At 45.3% G+C, this 20,715-nt stretch overlaps 1 protein-coding gene across 1 annotated transcript in view; it reads right to left on the reverse strand.

Annotated features, from left to right (window-relative positions):
- The window catches only part of LOC139538628 (parapinopsin-like), a 52,779-nt gene that overhangs the window by 8,402 nt on the left and 23,662 nt on the right, over positions 1 to 20,715 (reverse strand). The window contains exons 2-3 of the mRNA XM_071340894.1: positions 10,954 to 11,279; positions 5,625 to 5,858 (exon numbers count right to left, since the gene is read on the reverse strand). Coding sequence (XP_071196995.1) covers positions 5,625 to 5,858; positions 10,954 to 11,279 — 560 coding nt within the window. The remainder of the gene's footprint in view (positions 1 to 5,624; positions 5,859 to 10,953; positions 11,280 to 20,715) is intronic.

A 20,715-nucleotide genomic window follows, 5' to 3' on the forward strand; every position in this document is an offset into this window, starting at 1 on the left:
GACACATGCTCATACATATAGGTACATATATCTCAATACAGACATGCTGGAACTACACCAAACACTCATCACCTCAGTATTACCTAATCAAGATGGTACATTGTGTTTAATCTACAACAGTCACACAGTTTTCTGTGTTCAACATTCCTTAAATGTCCTCTAGTCTTATTTGATGGTGTTGTTGTCATCAGGGTTTTGATTGCTGTTGATGCTACTGCTGCGCTTTATGCCCAATCACTCTTTGCTCTTCTTTTCTCATCTCCCAAGCTGTACCGGACCACTTGCCAACTCGTAAAGAGATTGTCATACACCCACTTAGCTCTTTAAGACTGTCTGACTGGTTGCCACTTCAAGGGCATGCACAGTTCTGTATCTGGCGGATAGTTAGGTACCAAACCCTGGAAAACCCTTTGGTTGCCCGTTCTTTGGCCTAATCTAATACAATGATGTCCTTTTTAAGATTTGTGAACAACAAAGGATGCAGGGCTAGGCTAGCGGATAGGATTTAGGGGGTAAGAGAGGACTCGCAAAGCATTCTTACAACAGCTGTAACCCTGTGCCTAGTAGCCAACCGAACACTGGGTTGCCTTTCAAAACACCCAAAGACTGATCTTACACATACTGTATGCTATCCATGTAACTGCAGTGTCATTGTTGTGGTTTTTATTGCTGATTTAATTGTTTAACAGTTATGATTTAAAGAAAGCTGTTAGTCACCTCATAGTGTTGCTCAAACCGTCCAGTGTTCTGTTAGTGGCGGGCTGGGGTAGGTCACTAGTCAAACTCCCTTACTTTCCAGTGTCCACCCCATGCCAAAAGGGAATTGAACCAACACCCTCTCTCTGACGTCTCTTTAAAAGCAGCTGTAATTACTACGATGATTGACCTGCCTCTTTAAATGAATGTAATCACACCACACCTACCACCTCTTCCTAGGACAGTTATATCTACGAGCACACTACAGATGTAGGACCTTAATGAATTTGAGCCAGTTGCTACAGCAGGAAAATAATCCTGCGCAACGGGAAATGTGAATTTATTATGTGGATTATAATAAATATACTTTTTTTGTAGGGGTTGAAATTTCAAAGTGAAAACTACAAACTTCAGAAGCTTTTTTTTAAACCTCAAATACACTACAAGTTTTAAATGTCCTGCATTTCAGGACAGTTCTCCTTCAACAGGGTGATCAAATTAAGATCCTACATCTGTACACATAATATGTGCCATAGATAGTCAAGGGATTCAGTCCGCAGGGTTCAGTAGCTGGACTGCCTCCCAGGCACGTCATGCTGATATGGTTAGTGGCATTCAGCAGAGCATGGTCTAGTAACTTAAGCCTACCATTCCCTATGTCTTTACCGTTCTCATTTTGACTGAATCCTCCAATATTGTTCTGAAAGTACTCTTTTACCTGGGCTTGCAGCAGGCTGCCACGGTGCTCTGCCGGAGACCTTTTCTTATTATGGCAGGGATTTGAAGCAGTAATATCTCCAGACTCATTCTTTGTCCGGCTTTAATGTCTTCCTTGTTTACACTGACTCTGTGCCAGACCTGCCTGCAGTGCGTTTCAGCTAGCTATCGTGTGTGTGTGGGAGAGGAGGATCACTCATAGAGATCCTATAGATTTACATTTACATTTAAGTCATTTAGCAGACGCTCTTATCCAGAGCGACTTACAAATTGGTGCATTCACCTTATGATATCCAGTGGAACAACCACTTTACAATAGTGCATCTAACTCTTTTAAGGGGGGGGGGGGTTAGAAGGATTACTTTATCCTATCCTAGGTATTCCTTAAAGAGGTGGGGTTTCAGGTGTCTCCGGAAGGTGGTGATTGACTCCGCTGACCTGGCGTCGTGAGGGAGTTTGTTCCACCATTGGGGTGCCAGAGCAGCGAACAGTTTTGACTGGGCTGAGCGGGAACTGTACTTCCTCAGAGGTAGGGAGGCGAGCAGGCCAGAGGTGGATGAACGCAGTGCCCTTGTTTGGGTGTAGGGCCTGATCAGAGCCTGAAGGTACGGGGGTGCCGTTCCCCTCACAGCTCCGTAGGCAAGCACCATGGTCTTGTAGCGGATGCGAGCTTCAACTGGAAGCCAGTGGAGAGAGCGGAGGAGCGGGGTGACGTGAGAGAACTTGGGAAAGTTGAACACCAGACGGGCTGCGGCGTTCTGGATGAATTGTAGGGGTTTAATGGCACAGGCAGGGAGCCCAGCCAACAGCGAGTTGCAGTAATCCAGACGGGAGATGACAAGTGCCTGGATTAGGACCTGCGCCGCTTCCTGCGTGAGGCAGGGTCGTACTCTGCGAATGTTGTAGAGCATGAACCTACAGGAACGGGTCACCGCCTTGATGTTAGTTGAGAACGACAGGGTGTTGTCCAGGATCACGCCAAGGTTCTTAGCACTCTGGGAGGAGGACACAATGGAGTTGTCAACCGTGATGGCGAGATCATGGAACGGGCAGTCCTTCCCCGGGAGGAAGAGCAGCTCCGTCTTGCCGAGGTTCAGCTTGAGGTGGTGATCCGTCATCCACACTGATATGTCTGCCAGACATGCAGAGATGCGATTCACCACCTGGTTATCAGAGGGGGGAAAGGAGAAGATTAATTGTGTGTCGTCTGCATAGCAATGATAGGAGAGACCATGTGAGGATATGACAGAGCCAAGTGACTTGGTGTATAGCGAGAATAGGAGAGGGCCTAGAACAGAGCCCTGGGGGACACCAGTGGTGAGAGCACGTGGTGCGGAGACAGATTCTCGCCACGCCACCTGGTAGGAGCGACCTGTCAGGTAGGACGCAATCCAAGCGTGGGCCGCGCCGGAGATGCCCAGCTCGGAGAGGGTGGAGAGGAGGATCTGATGGTTCACAGTATCAAAGGCAGCCGATAGGTCTAGAAGGATGAGAGCAGAGAGTTCCAGAGACTTCCAGAGTTCCAGAGACAGAGTTTAGATCTCTCAGTGAGAGGTGGGCCTTGGGAAATCATTTGACGCAGCGATGTGTCTGGCTCCTTCAAGCCATGTGTTAATGAGATAGCAGATGTGGCTCAAAATATTTAGCTTGCCTGGCGTGCCAGTAATATAATAGATCATCATATATTGCTCTATATTCTATGGGATCACTATCTGGCCATGCTAGAACGGACAGCGGAGCATGTTCTTTCCAAACACAAATCCGCTTACAACTACTAAGCTTCACCTTTATCCCAAGCTGAGCCTCCTATGAGACCAACCAGATCATGCACTTGTTGTCAATCAGATCTGCCATTATGGCTACTGTAGTCCTTTCTGTAATGGCCAGATGGTGACCATTCCCTGGGTAGGGACAACTGGAAGGGGTTGACATTGGCAGCCATAGTGACATAATTCAAAGAAGAGATTTGTGTGTGCGTGTTTTGTTTGTTTGTTTTGCGTTGTGATATTCAGGAAAGTGTTGCTGTGCCCTTGTTACAGGAACAGTGCTTAACCAGGGTTGAGGAAACAAATTGATCCGGTCGTAAACATGGCAGTCAAACGCTGCTTGGAATAAAGAGGCATCTGCTGAAGAGATTGTTGTTGTAATCAAGTGATGAGTGAAGAGAGACTGAACAGGAATACCATTTAGAGTTGGAACCCTTTTAAATAGGATTGAGCTACCTAGGATCAATGACATAGTGTTAATAACAGTGCAAACGCTTCCCAACTGGTGTGACAGACCATTAGCCTGGGGAGCCAACACAATTCTTGTAGGTTTTAGGCAAGTTTACTCAGCACACAAGCATGGTTCGGAATAACTGTTACACCGGCACGCCAGGCAAGCAAAATATTTTGAGCCACATCTGCTATCTCATTAACACATGGCTTGAAGGAGCCAGACACATCGCTGCGTCAAATGATTTCCCAAGGCCCACCTCTCACTGAGAGATCTAACAAAGGGAAACAGAGGGGGGCTTTGATGAAACTGTCTGGAATGATCTCGACACCCACGACTATCATAAGTATCGTCTCTGATTCATGTCCATGCATCATTATTGAAGTGTTCAAATCATTCAATGTAATTGTTACGTTTGTGATTAACACATTGACAGTGTAAAAAAAAAAATATATATAATAACTTTGTTTATATTCCAATGCACAGAGCATGCAAATCTATCCGGAACAAGGATAAGAGTCTTAAACTGTCCATGTATGTGTACTTGTCTGGATCCCAATTAGCGTTTGCAGAAGCAGCAGCTACTCTTCCTGGGGTCCACAAAACATGACAAGTAACAAAACACTGATAGACAAGGACAGTCACACATTTTAATTACAACGATGATACACAAACAGTACAACAAAAAGAATACAAACAATACAACTAAAAAGTTGGCTGTACTGTGCTTTACTCTGTACTTTCCTGTACAAAAAAAAGCATTAGAGCTCCAAGACACGTAAAAAAGACCATGCTGGAAAAATATACGATTTTTCTACCTGCGTTGTGCAAGTGTATATTGTGTGCGTAGGGAAATTTTATCCAGCTGGAAACGAGAGCAGCAATTATTAGTTCCGTAGAAGCACTTCTTGATCAAATGCAATGCCTTTGGCAACAGCATTGAAATGTTGATACTGTGCCAAATGTAATTTGTGCTGGTGTGTGTCGGTTAGTGGGTGGATATGTTTCTTATAGCAGGTATTTTTAAGGTGCTATATGTTCCCTTCAGGGGGGTGTTATAGGATAAAGATGACCAACGTATCTGTATGGACCATAGAGAATGATAGAGGATGCTTCTTTGTATCTATCCCATTATGGTGTCTGATCACACGTGATCACACGTCATTGAGGCCATATCAATTTGAGTTTGTATACAAACTGTAAGGGTGCAAACTGCCACCTAGAGTGTGTTGTTTGAACAGATATAAAGCCAAGGTTGGCGATTTTACATCCACCTGCAGTTATGGAATGTTTGCTCACAAGATAGTTAATTGGCTGATTGCCTCCTGATGACCTGGATGGAATTATGTGATCTTCCTTAACCCATAGGAAGTACCACCCAGTTGACTACTTCAAAATGAGGGCATTTTTCAATGGTGCTGCCCATGCTAAAATAGGCTTTTGGGAACTAGAGTCCTCTTATCATTCTCTGTGGTAAGGATGGACACGCCAGGTGCATTGTGTTCAGCACAGAAATAACACAGAGAAAATAGTTAGTTTTGGAGATCATTGCTTAACTTGATCTCTCCACAGTCGCTCTGTACTCTCTTCTTCTGTCACAATTTTTTTTAGAACTACGTTTTTCCTTTTGATTTGTCATTGCCGGTTTCTTTATTAAATTTGAATAGGTATTTAAGTTGACTGTTTGTATACAATTAAATTGTTGTTAATTTATTGTTCTATTTTTACCATGTAAATAAAAGCATTGTACGTGTACAAAAGATCTCTCCAGAGTAATCAATACTTAGGTTGGGATTCAATCTGTGGAGTGCTGTCGGCAATACGCCATTTATAGGTAATTTCCGATTGAACCGACATGTGCAGCGATAACCGTGAATGCAATTGGAAACATTGCCTTTCAAAGCCATATTGTTGACATCCCAACCTCAGATTACTGACAAGAAACACACACTAGCCACCCCGAACAAAAAAATACTACCCCCCGCCCGACTAACCTGTTTGTTCATGAGGATGTAGATGAGAGGGTTGATGACGGTGCTGCTCTTGGCCAGGAGCGAGGGAACCACGGCGGCCACGGGGGTGATGATGCCGGGCCGGCCAAACGTCGCCATCATGGCCACCACGCCGTAGGGCATCCAGCACAATATATAGCACACCACCGTAGTCAGCACCATGAACAGGATGTGGTACTCTCTCCGCCGCGCCGCTGTCCTACGTATCTTACCCACCTAGAGAACGGTGAGATGAAAGGAGAGAGTGAATGAGGGGAGGAGACGGTATGTTTCGTCACCCCAGGGAGAGAATATAATAGTCCTTTTGTACAAACAGAAATGTACCTGTTTGCTGTATTTATATTCTCAACCCCCTGGACACCACACACTCTGGATGTTTGATAAATGCTTATATTCGAGGGAATAGTCTGTCTCTCTCTCTCTCTCACTCACATCCCTGCAGTGTAGGTTCATTGTTCTGCCTGAGGGCTTCTCTCCAAACCCACAGAGAGCCAGTGATAATCAGTCCATCCATTTTGTGACGCTAACCTTCCATTTCAGCCATGAGACAACTAACGCTCCATTCATCTCCCCCACCCTCCCTATCGGGGGACAACGGAGAGGGAGTCCATTCTCCTCTCTCCATTCTAGAGGACTAATGCACTGACCCTCTCTCCATCCTGTTGCGCCAACACTTGAACTCTGTGTTAACCTTTTGAGCTAATGACTAAGGCATTTTGGTCTCCCAGGCAAGGTTTAATTATCACATGTATCTGTGCCTTGAGTCGCATGCCATTTTTGCAGATTCATCTGCTGAATTTGGATTTCTCGTTGCCCTGACCTGGACATTCTAGCACGCTTAAATGTAAGTGCGCTATTGGGACCACTCACTAATCCTACTTGTCTGAATTGCTGAATTACTGTGGGGATCTGAGGGGTTGGGCGCTGGAGCTGTCTTCATAAGTCTGTCCCAATTCGGTCGTAATAACTTGCCTGGCTACCGATCCACATCGCTCAGGTCAAATGCCACACCCACTAACGTTTCTTCTCCACGATGAGTCTGGATTTCCTCTCCTCCCGGACTTTGAGAATGCGAACACATTCTGACATTCTAAATGGTCCCAGAAAACGATGGGTTGGGCCAACGCGAATCATGAATCACGTCATTTTGACGTCAGCACAAACAACTTCAAAGATGACAGGTTCAAACTAATGTATGGAGCGATCAACAGGGCAGCAGAATTAAATGTATGATGAGTTGTCAGGCAACGTAATTACAGCTCCAATAGCAAAACAGTGGCGGGCTGTATTCATTGTCTGGAAACCACACACCCTGAGGCTGCATTCATCGTAGCTGGGGATTTTAACAAGGCTAATCTAAAAACAAAACTCCCTAAATTCTATCAGCATATCGATTGTGCTACCAGGGCTGGTAAAACCCTGGATCATTGTTATACTAACTTCCGCGACGCATATAAGGCCCTCCCCCGCCCTCCTTTCGGAAAAGCTGACCACGACTCCATTTTGTTGATTCCAGCCTACAAACAGAAACTAAAACAACAAGCTCCGGCGCTCAGGTCTGTTCAACGCTGGTCCGACCAATCTGATTCCACGCTTCAAGACTGCTTCGATCACGCGGATTGGAATATGTTCCGCATTGCGTCCAACAACAACATGGACGAATATGCTGATTCGGTGAGCGAGTTCATTAGGAAGTGCATTGACGATGTCGTACCCACAGCAACGATTAAAACATTCCCAAACCAGAAACCGTGGATTGACGGCAGCATTCGCGTGAAACTGAAAGCGCGAACCACTGCTTTTAACCAGGGCAAGGTGACCGGAAACATGACCGAATACAAACAGTGTAGCTATTCTCTCCGCAAGGCTATCAAACAGGCTAAGTCCCAGTACAGAGACAAAATAGAGTCGCAATTCAACAGCTCAGACACAAGAGGTATGTGGCAGGGTCTACAGTCTATCAGTCTATTACAAAAAGAAAACCAGCCCCGTCGCGGACCAGGATGTCTTGCTCCCAGACAGGCTAAATAACTTTTTTGCCCGCTTTGAGGACAATACAGTGCCACTGACACGGCCCGCTACCAAAACCTGCGGGCTCTCCTTCACTGCAGCCGAGGTGAGTAAAACATTTAAACGTGTTAACCCTCGCAAGGCTGCAGGCCCAGACGGCATTCCCAGCCGCGTCCTCAGAGCATGCGCAGACCAGCTGGCTGGTGTGTTTACGGACATATTCAATCAATCCTTATCCCAGTCTGCTGTTCCCACATGCTTCAAGAGGGCCACCATTGTTCCTGTTCCCAAGAAAGCTAAGGTAACTGAGCTAAACGACTACCGCCCCGTAGCACTCACTTCCGTCATCATGAAGTGCTTTGAGAGACTAGTCAAGGACCATATCACCTCCACCCTACCGGACACCCTAGACCCACTCCAATTTGCTTACCGACCCAATAGGTCCACAGACGACGCAATCGCAACCACACTGCACACTGCCCTAACCCATCTGGACAAGAGGAATACCTATGTGAGAATGCTGTTCATCGATTACAGCTCAGCATTTAACACCATAGTACCCTCCAAACTCGTCATCAAGCTCGAGACCCTGGGTCTCGACCCCGCCCTGTGCAACTGGGTCCTGGACTTCCTGACGGGCCGCCCCCAGGTGGTGAGGGTAGGTAACAACATCTCCACCCCGCTGATCCTCAACACTGGGGCCCCACAAGGGTGCGTTCTGAGCCCTCTCCTGTACTCCCTGTTCACCCACGACTGCGTGGCCATGCACGCCTCCAACTCAATCATCAAGTTTGCGGATGACACTACAGTGGTAGGCTTGATTACCAACAACGACGAGACGGCCTACAGGGAGGAGGTGAGGGCCCTCGGAGTGTGGTGTCAGGAAAATAACCTCACACTCAACGTCAACAAAACAAAGGAGATGATTGTGGACTTCAGGAAACAGCAGAGGGAGCACCCCCCTATCCACATCGACGGGTCAGTAGTGGAGAAGGTGGAAAGTTTTAAGTTCCTCGTTGTACACATCACGGACAAACTGAATTGGTCCACCCACACAGACAGCGTTGTGAAGAAGGCGCAGGAGGCTGAAGAAATTCGGCTTGTCACCAAAAGCACTCACAAACTTCTACAGATGCACAATCGAGAGCATCCTGTCGGGCTGTATCACCGCCTGGTACGGCAACTGCTCCGCCCACAACCGTAAGGCTCTCCAGAGGGTAGTGAGGTCTGCAGAACGCATCACCGGGGGCAAACTACCTGCCCTCCAGGACACCTACACCACCCGATGTCACAGGAAGGCCATAAAGATCATCAAGGACAACAACCACCCAAGCCACTGCCTGTTCACCCCGCTATCATCCAGAAGGCGAGGTCAGTACAGGTGCATCAAAGCAGGGACCGAGAGACTGAAAAACAGCTTCTATCTCAAGGCCATCAGACTGTTAAACAGCCACCACTAACATTTAGCGGCCGCTGCCAACATACTGACTCAACTCCAGCCACTTTAAAAATGGGAATTGATGGAAATTATGTAAAAATGTACCACTAGCCACTTTAAACAATGCCACTTAATATAATGTTTACATACCCTACATTACCCATCTCATATGTATATGTATATACTGTACTCTATCATCTACTGCATCTTGCCATCTTTATGTAATACATGTACCACTAGCCACTTTAAACTATGCCACTTTATGTTTACATACCCTACAGTACTCATCTCATATGTATATACCGTACTCTATACCATCTACTGCATCTTGCCTATGCCGTTCTGTACCATCACTCATTCATATATCTTATGTACATATTCTTTATCCCTTTACACTTGTGTGTATAAGGTAGTAGTTGTGGAATTGTTAGGTTAGATTACTTGTTGTTATTACTGCATTGTCGGAACTAGAAGCACAAGCATTTCGCTACACTCGCATTAACATCTGCTAACCATGTGTATGTGACTAATAAAATTTGATTTGATTTGATTGTCGATTGGTCAGTTCTTGACACCGTGCACTGCAACTGACTCTGGCGCTTCATGGGGATGCTGCAAGACACATTTAGTGAAAGCTGCTTACTCTTATCAGGGGAGTCCGAACAGAAGAAAGGGATTATTTAGATTTGGGATTAGAGAGGGGTCACCAGCTAACACACACAACAAAATAACCCCATAATCTGTATGTGTAAGTGTGCATATATAGTGTGCATTCATGCATATACATGCTCACATGTTTCTCAGGACATTTCCCTGCGCTCACTCGGAGTGGTTTAGGGCTTTGTGAAAGCTGCTGATTGTGAGTCCAGGACTCAGTGTGAAATCCCACTAAACAGATTTGCATTGGGTAATCCAGCCAGCACTCAGCTAACACACTCATTCACTCACTCCTGGTCCTGATTCTATCTGAAGGGGAATAAAGTGTGATGGGTCTCCATCAGGATAGCATACACAGACGTTTCGGCTTAAATCATATCAAAGTGTAAACCATACAGTGAAACGCTGACTTACAAGCTCTTCCTCAACAAGGCAGAGTTCAATTATAACAGAAGCACGTAAAAGAGGGAGGAAGGGAGAGGGAGGAAAGAGGAAGAGAAGTGTGTGAACCTACACAATGAAGAAGGCCTAACTATCTGTGTATGCTATCCTGATGAAGTGAGCTTTATGCAACATATTTTTGAGTGCGGACCCATAACACTTTATTGCTTATCTGGATTCACATGTTTCACACACCAACCAAATGTTTGGGGGAGTGGACTGGTCCTCTTTTGATTTATAAATCTGAGGGGTGAACACTTTGTGAAGTAGGCACTTAGGGTGAAAGAGATTTAACCACCTCAAAGTAGTGGACGGAGAGGTCCTAAACCAAACCCTCACACATCGCTACACACGCTGGCTGGGGGAATATTTACACACCGTAGCAGCTTCACTTGAAAATGTGTTATGGCAGCATGAAACCCCTCAGATTTGTTCTTGGAAGGTCCTGAACTCAAGCCAAACTGCTATTCTGCTATTTTGATTGTAAATGTAGAATGTAAATTGACACGGTTGAAACCACCTCCTCCAGACTCACTGGGTTTTCTAGAGGGCTGATCTTGGAGTTAATTCACCACCCCAAACAACATGCATGTGCAGATGCATGGAGTACATCTTGATTAAAACACAATAACGGTTTTGATCAGAGTGCTGATATTGAGCTCTACAAGGAGCCAAATTCAATTCAATTTGAAGGTCTCCCCAACATGTACACACACACTCCCCTCTACCCCACACTACCGCCCCCACCACACCCCCCACCCACACCTGTTTGACGGCCCACAGCAGCCGACAGTAGCAGTAGACCATGATGACGATGGGCAGACCCAGGCAGAAGATGAACAGACAGATGATGTAGGCGTGGGACTGAGCCGTCCTCAGGGTCCATGACACAGAGCAGCTGGTGCCGGCGCCCTCCAAGTCATAGCTACTCCAGCCCAAGAGGGGGGGCACCGTCCAGAATATGGAGTAGAGCCAGGAGCCCCCCACAGCCAGCAGGGGCTTGCGGTAGTCAGGACCACGCTTGTTGTACAGGGTCAGGGTGCTGTAGCGGTCGTAGGACAGGACCACCAGGGAGATCAACGACACGATACCTGGGGAGGGGCAGGCATATTATTACAATTACAACATCTAACCTTTCTGTTATTTGCGTGCCATATGGAAATGTTTCTGTCTATCATTATGTGAAATGCTTCGTTGATGATATCATAAATGACGCTAAGGAGAGTTTACTGTATGATGTCATGAAGACACTGGCGATATGCATCAGCCAATTAAAATCGTAAATTTACTTGCACGTGATAGAATGCTACATTGTACCGTGGTGTAAGGTACTTAAGTAAAAATACTTTAAAGTACTACTTTTTGGGGGTATCTGTACTTTAGTACTTACATTTTTGACTACTTTCACTTTACTTTTTACTCCATACATTTTCCCTGACAAACACAAAAGTACTTATATTTTGAATGCTTAGCAGGACTGGAAAATTGTCCAAATCACACAATTATCAAGAGAACACACATGCTTTATTTGTAAATGATGTCTGAGGGTTAGAGTGTGCCCCTGGCTATCCGTAAATCAAAAAAACATAAATTGTGCTGTCTGGTTTGCTTAATATGAGTAATTTAAAATGATGATTAGGTATATTTTTAGAATTACATTTACTTTTGATGCTTAAGTATATTTACAACCAAATACTTTTAAACTTTTACTCAAGTAGTATTTTACTGGGTGACTTTCACTTTTACTTTAATCACTTTCTACGAAGGTATCTTTACTTTTACTCAAGTATAAAAAGGGGGTACTTTTTCAACCACTCACATTGTAGCTGGTCCCATCACATGACCTGGAAGGCTACATGTTAGCCCTACACTAACCTCAGCAGCTGACAGTGATTATTTCCCGTAACAAATTCCTCATCAGCCTATCAAAGATCTTAGGCATTATATCCACCAACCAATGGCATTTCTTAAAATAGGTCAACCCTGGCCACCAGAGGGATAATTTAAGCCTACAAATTCGGGGTTAACTTTTGTTCTGTTGGTCTGTAACAAAATGTTGTGTGTCAATATTGCTACGTCCTTAACTAGGCTACTAGTACTAGTATTAGACAACATTTTCGCATATATGACAAAATCCCAATTCGGGGTTAACTTTTGTTCTGTTGGTCTGTAACAAAATGTTGTGTGTCAATATTGATACGTCCTTGACTAGGCTACTAGTACTAGTATTAGACAACATTTTCGCATATATGACAAAATCCCACATTTTGCTTATCTGTTTCACACACGTCCATGTGCTTTTATGTAAAAAAATATAAATGATGTCCTGTAAGTTTATTGTACATTGTAATAAAAAAAAGAACCTTATAGACTTGTCAAATAGCAGTGATGTACCATTATTGCCAAATAGCATTGCTTCTGGGAGGCACACATTGCTAAAGCGGATGACTTTGACATTGATAGCGTGCTTAAACCATGGGTTCGAACCCCTTCGTGGCAAGCTTCTTTGTTGGCGGAAAAAACTGTTCACTGCCAGTCCTTAATGGGCTCTCGAGGGCTCCCGAATTGTGTTGCGGACTAATGCATTGCATCTCAGTGCAAGAGGTGTCACTACAGTCCCTGTTTCGAATCCAGGCTGTATCTGAACCTCTCTTAGGAACCCAGCTCGTCCTCTCCTCTCTCCCAGACTTCCGTAGCACACTCCAACGCGGCCCGGTCAGCAGGGAAATTACTGTGGCAATCTTAGACCTCTCGGTGGTGGGGGCTCCCGTCTGATGGGCGAAATAGAGGGAGTACTGGAGTAGGAAGCCAGGGCATTACGATGGAGTACCGTCACACTTCTCCGGAAGGGACAGTCAGGCATCACTGACCTGGGCGGAATGCTGGGTAGGCTGGAGATTGGCTCACTGTGACAAGCTGTGGTAGGAGGCCCTCTGATAGTGGTATGAAGATCTTCTCTGGTGGTGTCGAGATGGTGGAGAATGGGGAGGACCTCCTCCATAGCCATACCCAGTTGCGTCAGGCGGTGGTGTTGGAGTAGATGACCCTGTTCGTTGATTGTCTGGAAGATGGTTTAATCTTCTGCTGCTTCCATGTGTCGAGGTAGTATTCTGTTAGTATACGCCAGGAGTCAGGAAGCATGTGCACAAGGTGAGTTTAATAATGAATAAATGCAGATAAACAAAACAAGAGAAGCGTACAGAAAGTGAATCAAAACAATACTACCTAGTGACTGATGGCTACTGAGGGCTAAATAAAGGGAGAGTAATCAAGGTGTGCGTCATGCTCGCTTCGAGGCAAGCAACACTGAAGCATGCATGAGAGCACCAGCTGTTCTGGACGACTGTGTGTTAACGCTCTTGGTAGCAGATGTGAGCAAGACTTTTAAACAAGTCAACGTTCACAAAGCCTCGGGGCCAGACGGATTCCCACGTGTACTCAAAGCATGCGCGGACCAACTGGCAAGTGTCTTCACTGACATTTTCAACCTCTCCCTGACCGAGTCTGTAATACCTACATGTTTCAAGCAGACCACCATAGTGCCTGTGCCCAAGGAAGAGAAGGTAACCTGCCTAAATGATTACCGCCCTATTGCACTCACGTTGGTAGCCATGAAGTGCTTTGAAAGGCTGGAAATCTCACATCAACAGCATCATCCCAGATACCCTAGACCCACTCCAATTTGCATACTGCCCCAACAGATCCACAGATAACGCAATCTCAATCGCACTCCACACTGCCCTTTCTCACCTGAACAAAAGGAACATCTATGTGAGAATGCTGTTCATTGACTACTGCTCAGTGTTCAACATCATAGTGCCCACGAAGCTCATCACTAAGCTAAGGACCCTGGGACTAAACACCTCCTTCTGCAACTGTATCCTGTACTTCCTGACGGGCCGCCCCCAGGTGGTAAGGGTAGGCAACAACACGTTTGCCATGCTGATCCTCAACACTGGGGCCCCTCAGGAGTGTGTACTTAGTCCCCACCTATACTCCCTGTTCACCTATGACTGCATGGCCTAACACAACTCTAACACCATTATTACGTTTGCTGACGACACAACAGTGGTAGGCCTGATCACCGACAACGATGAGACAGCCTATAGGGAGGAGGTCAGAGACCTGGCAGTGTGGTGCCAGGACAACAACCTCTCCCTCAATGTGAGCAAGACAAAGGAGCTGATAGTGGACTACAGGAAAAGGCGAGCCGAACAGGCCCCCATTAACATCGACGGGGCTGTAGTGGAGCGGGTCGAGAGTTTCCAGTTCCTTGGTGTCCACATCACCAACAAACTATCATGGTCCAAACACACCAAGACAGTCGTTAAGAGGGCATGACAACACCTTTTTCCCCTCAAGAGACTGAAAAGATTTGGCATGGGTCCCCAGATCCTCAAAAGTTCTACAGCTGCACCATCGAGAGCATCCTGACCAGCTGCATCACCGCCTGGTATGGCAACTGCTCGGCACCTGACCGCAAGGCGTTACAGAGGGTAGTGCGTACGGCCCAGTACATCACTGAGGCCAAGCTTCCTGCCATCCAGGACCTATATACTAGGCGGTGTCAGAGGAAAGCCCAACAAATTGTCAGAGACTCCAGTCACCCAAGTCACGGCAAGCGGTACCGGAGTGCCAAGTCTAGGACCAAAAGGCTCCTTAACAGCTTCTACCCCCAAACCATAAGACTGCTGAAAAATTTATAAAATGGCCACCGGACAATTTACATTGACACCCCTCCATTTGTTTTGTACACTGCTGCTACTCTCTGTTTATTATGTATGCATAGTCACTTCACCTCTACCTATATGTACAAATTACCTCGACTAACCTGTATCCCTGCACATTGACTCGGTACCGGAACCCCTTTGTATATACCCTCGTTACTTAAAAAAAATCTACTTTATTTAGTAAATATTTTCTTAACTCTTTCTTGAACTGCACTGTTGGTTATGGGCTTGTAAGTAAACATTTCACTGTAAGGTCTGCACTTCTATTCGGCACATGTGACAAATAATGTTGGATTTGATTTGATGGTTGCCAGGGCTGGTGGTGAGTAGACCGGTGACGTCGAGCAGGGGAGCGGGAGTAGGCATGACAACGTAGACGTTCAGAGGTAACAGAAATCTTCCACTTTGTTCTATCAAACTCAAAAATCAAGAAAATAACATAAAACACAGCATCACTTAATGCACCTGACATGATATACGATATACGGGCAACGAACCGCCCTTGCTGTCTCTGCCAGGCCGGTTCCCCTCTCTCCACTGGGATTCTCTGCCTCTAACCCTGTTACAGGGGCTGAGTCACTGGCTTGCTGGTGCTCTTTCATGCCGTCCCTAGGAGGGGTGCGTCACTTGAGTGGGTTGAGTTACTGACGTGATCTTCCTGTCTGGGTTGGCGCCCCCCCTTGGTTTGTGCTGTGGTGGAGACCTTTGTGGGCTATACTCGGCCTTGTCTCAGGATTGTAAGTTGGTGGTTGAGGATTTCCCTCTAGTGGTGCGGGGGCTGTGCTTTGGCAAAGTGGGTGGGGTTATATCCTTCCTGTTTGGCCCTGTCCGGGGGTTTCTTCGGATGGGGCCACAGTGTCTCCTGACCGCTCCTGTCTCAGCCTCCAGTATTTATGCTGCAGTAGTTTATGTGTCGGGGGGCTAGGGTCAGTTGGTTACCTGGAGTACTTCTCCTGTCTTATCCAGTGTCCTGTGTGAATTTAAGTATGCTCTCTCTAATTCTCTCGTTCTCTCTTTCTCTCTGAGAACCTGAGCCCTAGGACCATACGTCAGGACTACCGGGCATGATGACACCTTGCTGTCCCCAGTCCGCCTGGCCTTGCTGCTATTCCAGTTTCAACTGTTCTGCCTGCGGTTACGGAACCCCTACCTGTCCCAGACCTGCTGTTTTCAACTCTTAATGATCGGCTATGAAAAGCCAACTGAGATTTATTCCTGATTATTATTTGACCATGCTTGTCATTTATGAACATTTTGAAAATCTTGGCTCTCTCTAATTTTCTCCTTCTCTCTTTCTTTCTCTCGGAGGACCTGGGCCCTAGGACCATGCGTCGGGACTGCCGCCCGTGGTGACTCCTTGCTGTCCCCAGTCCGCCTGGCCTTGCTGCTATTCCAGTTTCAGCTGTTCTGCCTGCGGTTATGGAACCGCCACCTGTCCCAGACCTGATGTTTTTCAACTCTTGATGATCGGCTATGAAAAGCCAACTGAAAATGATTCATGATTATTATTTGACCATGCTTGTCACTTATGAACATTTTTGAACATCTTGGCATAGTTCTGTTATAATCTCCACCCGGCACAGCCAGAAGAGGACTGGCCACCCCTCATAGCCTGGTTCCTCTCTAGGTTTCTTCCTAGGTTTTGGCCTTTCTAGGGAGTTTTTCCTAGCCACCGTGCTTCTACACCTGCATTACTAGCTGTTTGGGGTTTTAGGCTGGGTGTCTGTACAGCACTTCGAGATATTAGCTGATGTACGAAGGGCTATATAAAATAAAATTGATTGATTAAAATTGATTGATATATTCTGTAGTCAGACCATTCTAGTTCTAGTGAAGAAGGAGCAATGCTTTTTGCTGACATTATGTATGAATCAAATAGGCCTGGCCGTGCTTCGGGCTATCGCACACACAGACAGAACCGGCACGGACACGTGACACACAGCATAAAATAATGCGACCAGCAAAACAAAAAACACACTGTTTACACAACTTATGGAAGCCTAACACCAATATCACACTATCACCAATAGCGACAACACGTGTCACATCAAAGGTGACAGTCTCATGGTACTGAAAGGACATACATGTGCACTCCATGGTGATGAAGGAGAGCCAGTTTTGGTCAAACGCATAGACATGGCTGATAGACAGGCGACAGCAGTCACACACAGCATAAAATATTGTTAAAGAATAAGCAGCCCATTCACTCCAGCAGGCCCTATGAAATTATAACAGTACAAAAGCATAACCATTTCATTTACAATATGAAATTAACAAAGCAGCTATTACTTCCCATTGCAAATACACAGTTTATTAGGTACACCACCCCGTTCACGAAAATTGATCACGTGGCCGTGGCTTGCTATATAAAGCAGGCAGACAGACATCGAGGCATTCAGTTACTGTTTGATTGAAAGTTAGAATAGGCAAAACAAGTGACATAACCAACTTTGAGTGTGGTATGATTGTTGGTGCCAGGCGCGCCGGATCCAGTATTTCATAATGTCTGCCCTCCTGAGCTTTTCACGCACAACAGTTTCTGAGGTTTCCCAAGACAAACAAAAAACATCCATGCAGCGGCAGTCCTGTGGGCGAAAACAGCTAGTTGAGAGAAGTCGAAGGAGAATGGCAAGAATCGTGCAAGCTAATAGGCGGGCCACAAACAGACAAATAATGGCGCAGTACAACAGTGGTGTGCAGAACGGCACCTCGGAATGCACAACTCGTCGATCATTGTCACGGATGGGCTACTGCAGCAGAAGACCACATGAGGTTCCACTCCTGTCAGCTAAAAACAAGAAGAAGCGGCTCCATTGATCATGTGATCACCAACACTGAACAATTGAGTGTGGAAAAATCTTGCCTGGAACATGAAGGTGCGTTCAGTCTACTTGAGTGGCCTGGTCAGTCCCCAGACCTCAACCCAATAGAGCATCTCTGGGATGAAATGGAACGGGCTGTTCCCAGCATGAATGTACCGCGGTCCAATCTGCAGCAACTTCATGATGCCATTGCGTCAGCATGGATCAACATCCCTGTGGACCGTTTCCGACACCTTGTAGAATTTCCTGAAGAATTCTGGTTGGTCTGGATGCAAAGGGGGTTCCGACCCGGGACTAGATGGTTTTACTTAATAAACTGGTGTATAAGGCTTCATCAACTTTGGGAACCTACACAAACGGTCCGATTGAGTAATCCAAACCATCTGAGACAGAATTCGGAGGACTTTGCAATGAACACATAACATTGACTTTACTTCACTACATTCCTAAAGAAAAGAATGTACTTTTTACTCCGTACATTTTCCATGACACGCAAAAGTACTAATTTCATTTTGAATGCTTAGCAGGACAGGAAAATGGTCAAATTCTTGCATTTATCAAGAGAACATCCCTGGTCATCCCTACTGCATCTGATCTTGCGGATTCATTCAACACACATGCTTTGTTTGTAAATTATGTCTGAGTGTCGGAGTGTGCCCCTGGCTATCCGTGAATAAAAAAACAAGAAAATGGTGCTGTCTGGTTTGCTTAATATAAGGAATTTAATATGATTTATACTTTTACTTTTGATACTTAAGTATATTTAAGCAATTACATTTACTTTTGATACTTTAGAATATTTAAAACCAAATACTTTTATACTTTTACTCAAGTAGTATTTTACTGGGTGACTTTCAATTTTACTTGAGTAATTTTTTATTAAGGTATCTTTACTTTTTTGCAAGTATGACAAGTGGGTACTTTTTCCACCACTGCACATAGTCCTCCATCTAAAAAAACATCTGAATTTTAAGTGAAAGCTTCCTGTAATCTGAGACTTCAGACTCATCCCAGGTGGTGTTATAGTTCGCTAGGCAGTCTGCTAAAAGCTCATTATAACTCTGAACACAGATGAGCCGCTTAGAACCGCTGGGACGCCTGGTAAAACAAAGAGACATGAAGAGACCGAGTGGTAGCAGGAGTAGTGGCTCTACATCCTGATGAGCAGATTTAGCCTCATGTATTCCAGGCAGTCTCTCCTCTTTATTACTCATGTCCTATATGCTAAACTCTTAAAAGTAAAGGTGCCTGGAAGAACCTTTTGGGTTGCCACACTGGCAGAACCTTTCCAGTTCAAAAAGAAACCCCTCTGAAAAGGGTCTTCGAGGAACCCCTGTGTAAAGATTCATTTCGGAACCTTTTTATGATTGGAGGGGTTCAATATATTGTCAAGACGGCAGCCTATCAGATTGGAGGTGTGGCTTAGAGACATGGTTTACAGATAGTTATTTTTGACCAACTGTTAGTGTAAATGTAACTCCTGTTCATCATGTTAAGTTTGTTCACTTCACATATATCCTACATATAATAATAATACTGCTGATTACATATAGTAATATAGTGGTAACTAAACCAACTTTGGGATTTACATAGGCTCTTGAGGAACTTATACAACTCAGTCAGCCTCATTGAAGTTACAAAGCTGTCAGTGTTCAACCTAACATGTAATGATAATACAACAGAACAGATGAAAATGGTGCCGATTAGATAGGGCAGCTGTGCTTCTAGCTTCTAGGCAACTTTGCAGTATTTTGATTTTTATGTGTTATTTCTTACATTATTAGCCCAGAATTTTTTTTGTGATATTACATCCAGCCGGGAAGAACTTTTGGATATCAGAGTGACAGTAACTCACCACCATTACCAACATTACGACCAGGAATACGACTTTCCCGAGTCGGATCCTTTGTTCGTACCCCCCAGGGAAATTGAACTGATTCCAGAGGCTGATCCAAAACACTGCCGGCGGAGAAGAGGTATTCGGAGTGGACTTCTAGTCCAACTCAGGAGGCGCACACACCACCCACCGCTTCCGAGTATATTATTCGCTAATGTTCAGTCTCTGGATAATAAAGTTGATGAGCTCAGGACAAGGATTTCCTTCCAGAGAGACATCGGGGATTGTAACATTGTCACAATCGTTATAAGGAGTAGACCAAAATGCAGCGTGGTATGTTTCCATCCTTTCTTTTGGAATAGAAAACTAAAAGGAACAAAACGAACAAACGAAACGTCAAGCTAAATAATAATACTCACAGGCAACTATACATAGACAAGATCCCACAAAGCACAAAGGGGAAATGGCTGCCTAAATATGATCCCCAATCAGAGACAACGATAAACAGCTGCCTCTGATTGGGAACCATAACAGGCCAACATCGACATATAAACACCTAGATGACCCACCCTAAATCACACCCCGACCTAACCAACATAGAGAATAAAAGCTCTCTATGGTCAGGGCGTGACAAACATACTGTTTCACGGAAACATGGCTCTCTCGGGATATACTGTCTGAGTCCTTACAGCCAGTTGGGTTCTCAGTTCATCGCACAGACAGGAATAAATATCTCTCCGGGAAGAAGAAGGGCGGGGGTGTATGTTTCATGATTAACTACTCATGGTGTGATTGTGATAACATACATGAACTCATGTCCTTTGTTCACCCGACCGAGAATACCTCACAATCAAATGGCAAATTATCTCCCAAGAGAATTCTCTTTGGTTATAGTCACAGCCGTGTATATTCCTCCTCAAGCCGATACTACAACGATCCTCAAAGAACTTCACTGGACTTTATGCAAACTGGAAACCACATATCCTGAGGCCACATTTATTGTAGCTGGTGATTTTAACAAAGGACATTTGAGGAAAACACAACCAAAGTTCTATCAACTGTTCTATCTATTGATTGTAGTACTCGACCCTACTACTCCAACTTCCGGGATGACTACAAGGCCCTCCCCCGCCCTCCC

Source organism: Salvelinus alpinus, chromosome 14 (assembly GCF_045679555.1).
Source record: "Salvelinus alpinus chromosome 14, SLU_Salpinus.1, whole genome shotgun sequence".
Taxonomy (NCBI): domain Eukaryota; kingdom Metazoa; phylum Chordata; class Actinopteri; order Salmoniformes; family Salmonidae; genus Salvelinus; species Salvelinus alpinus.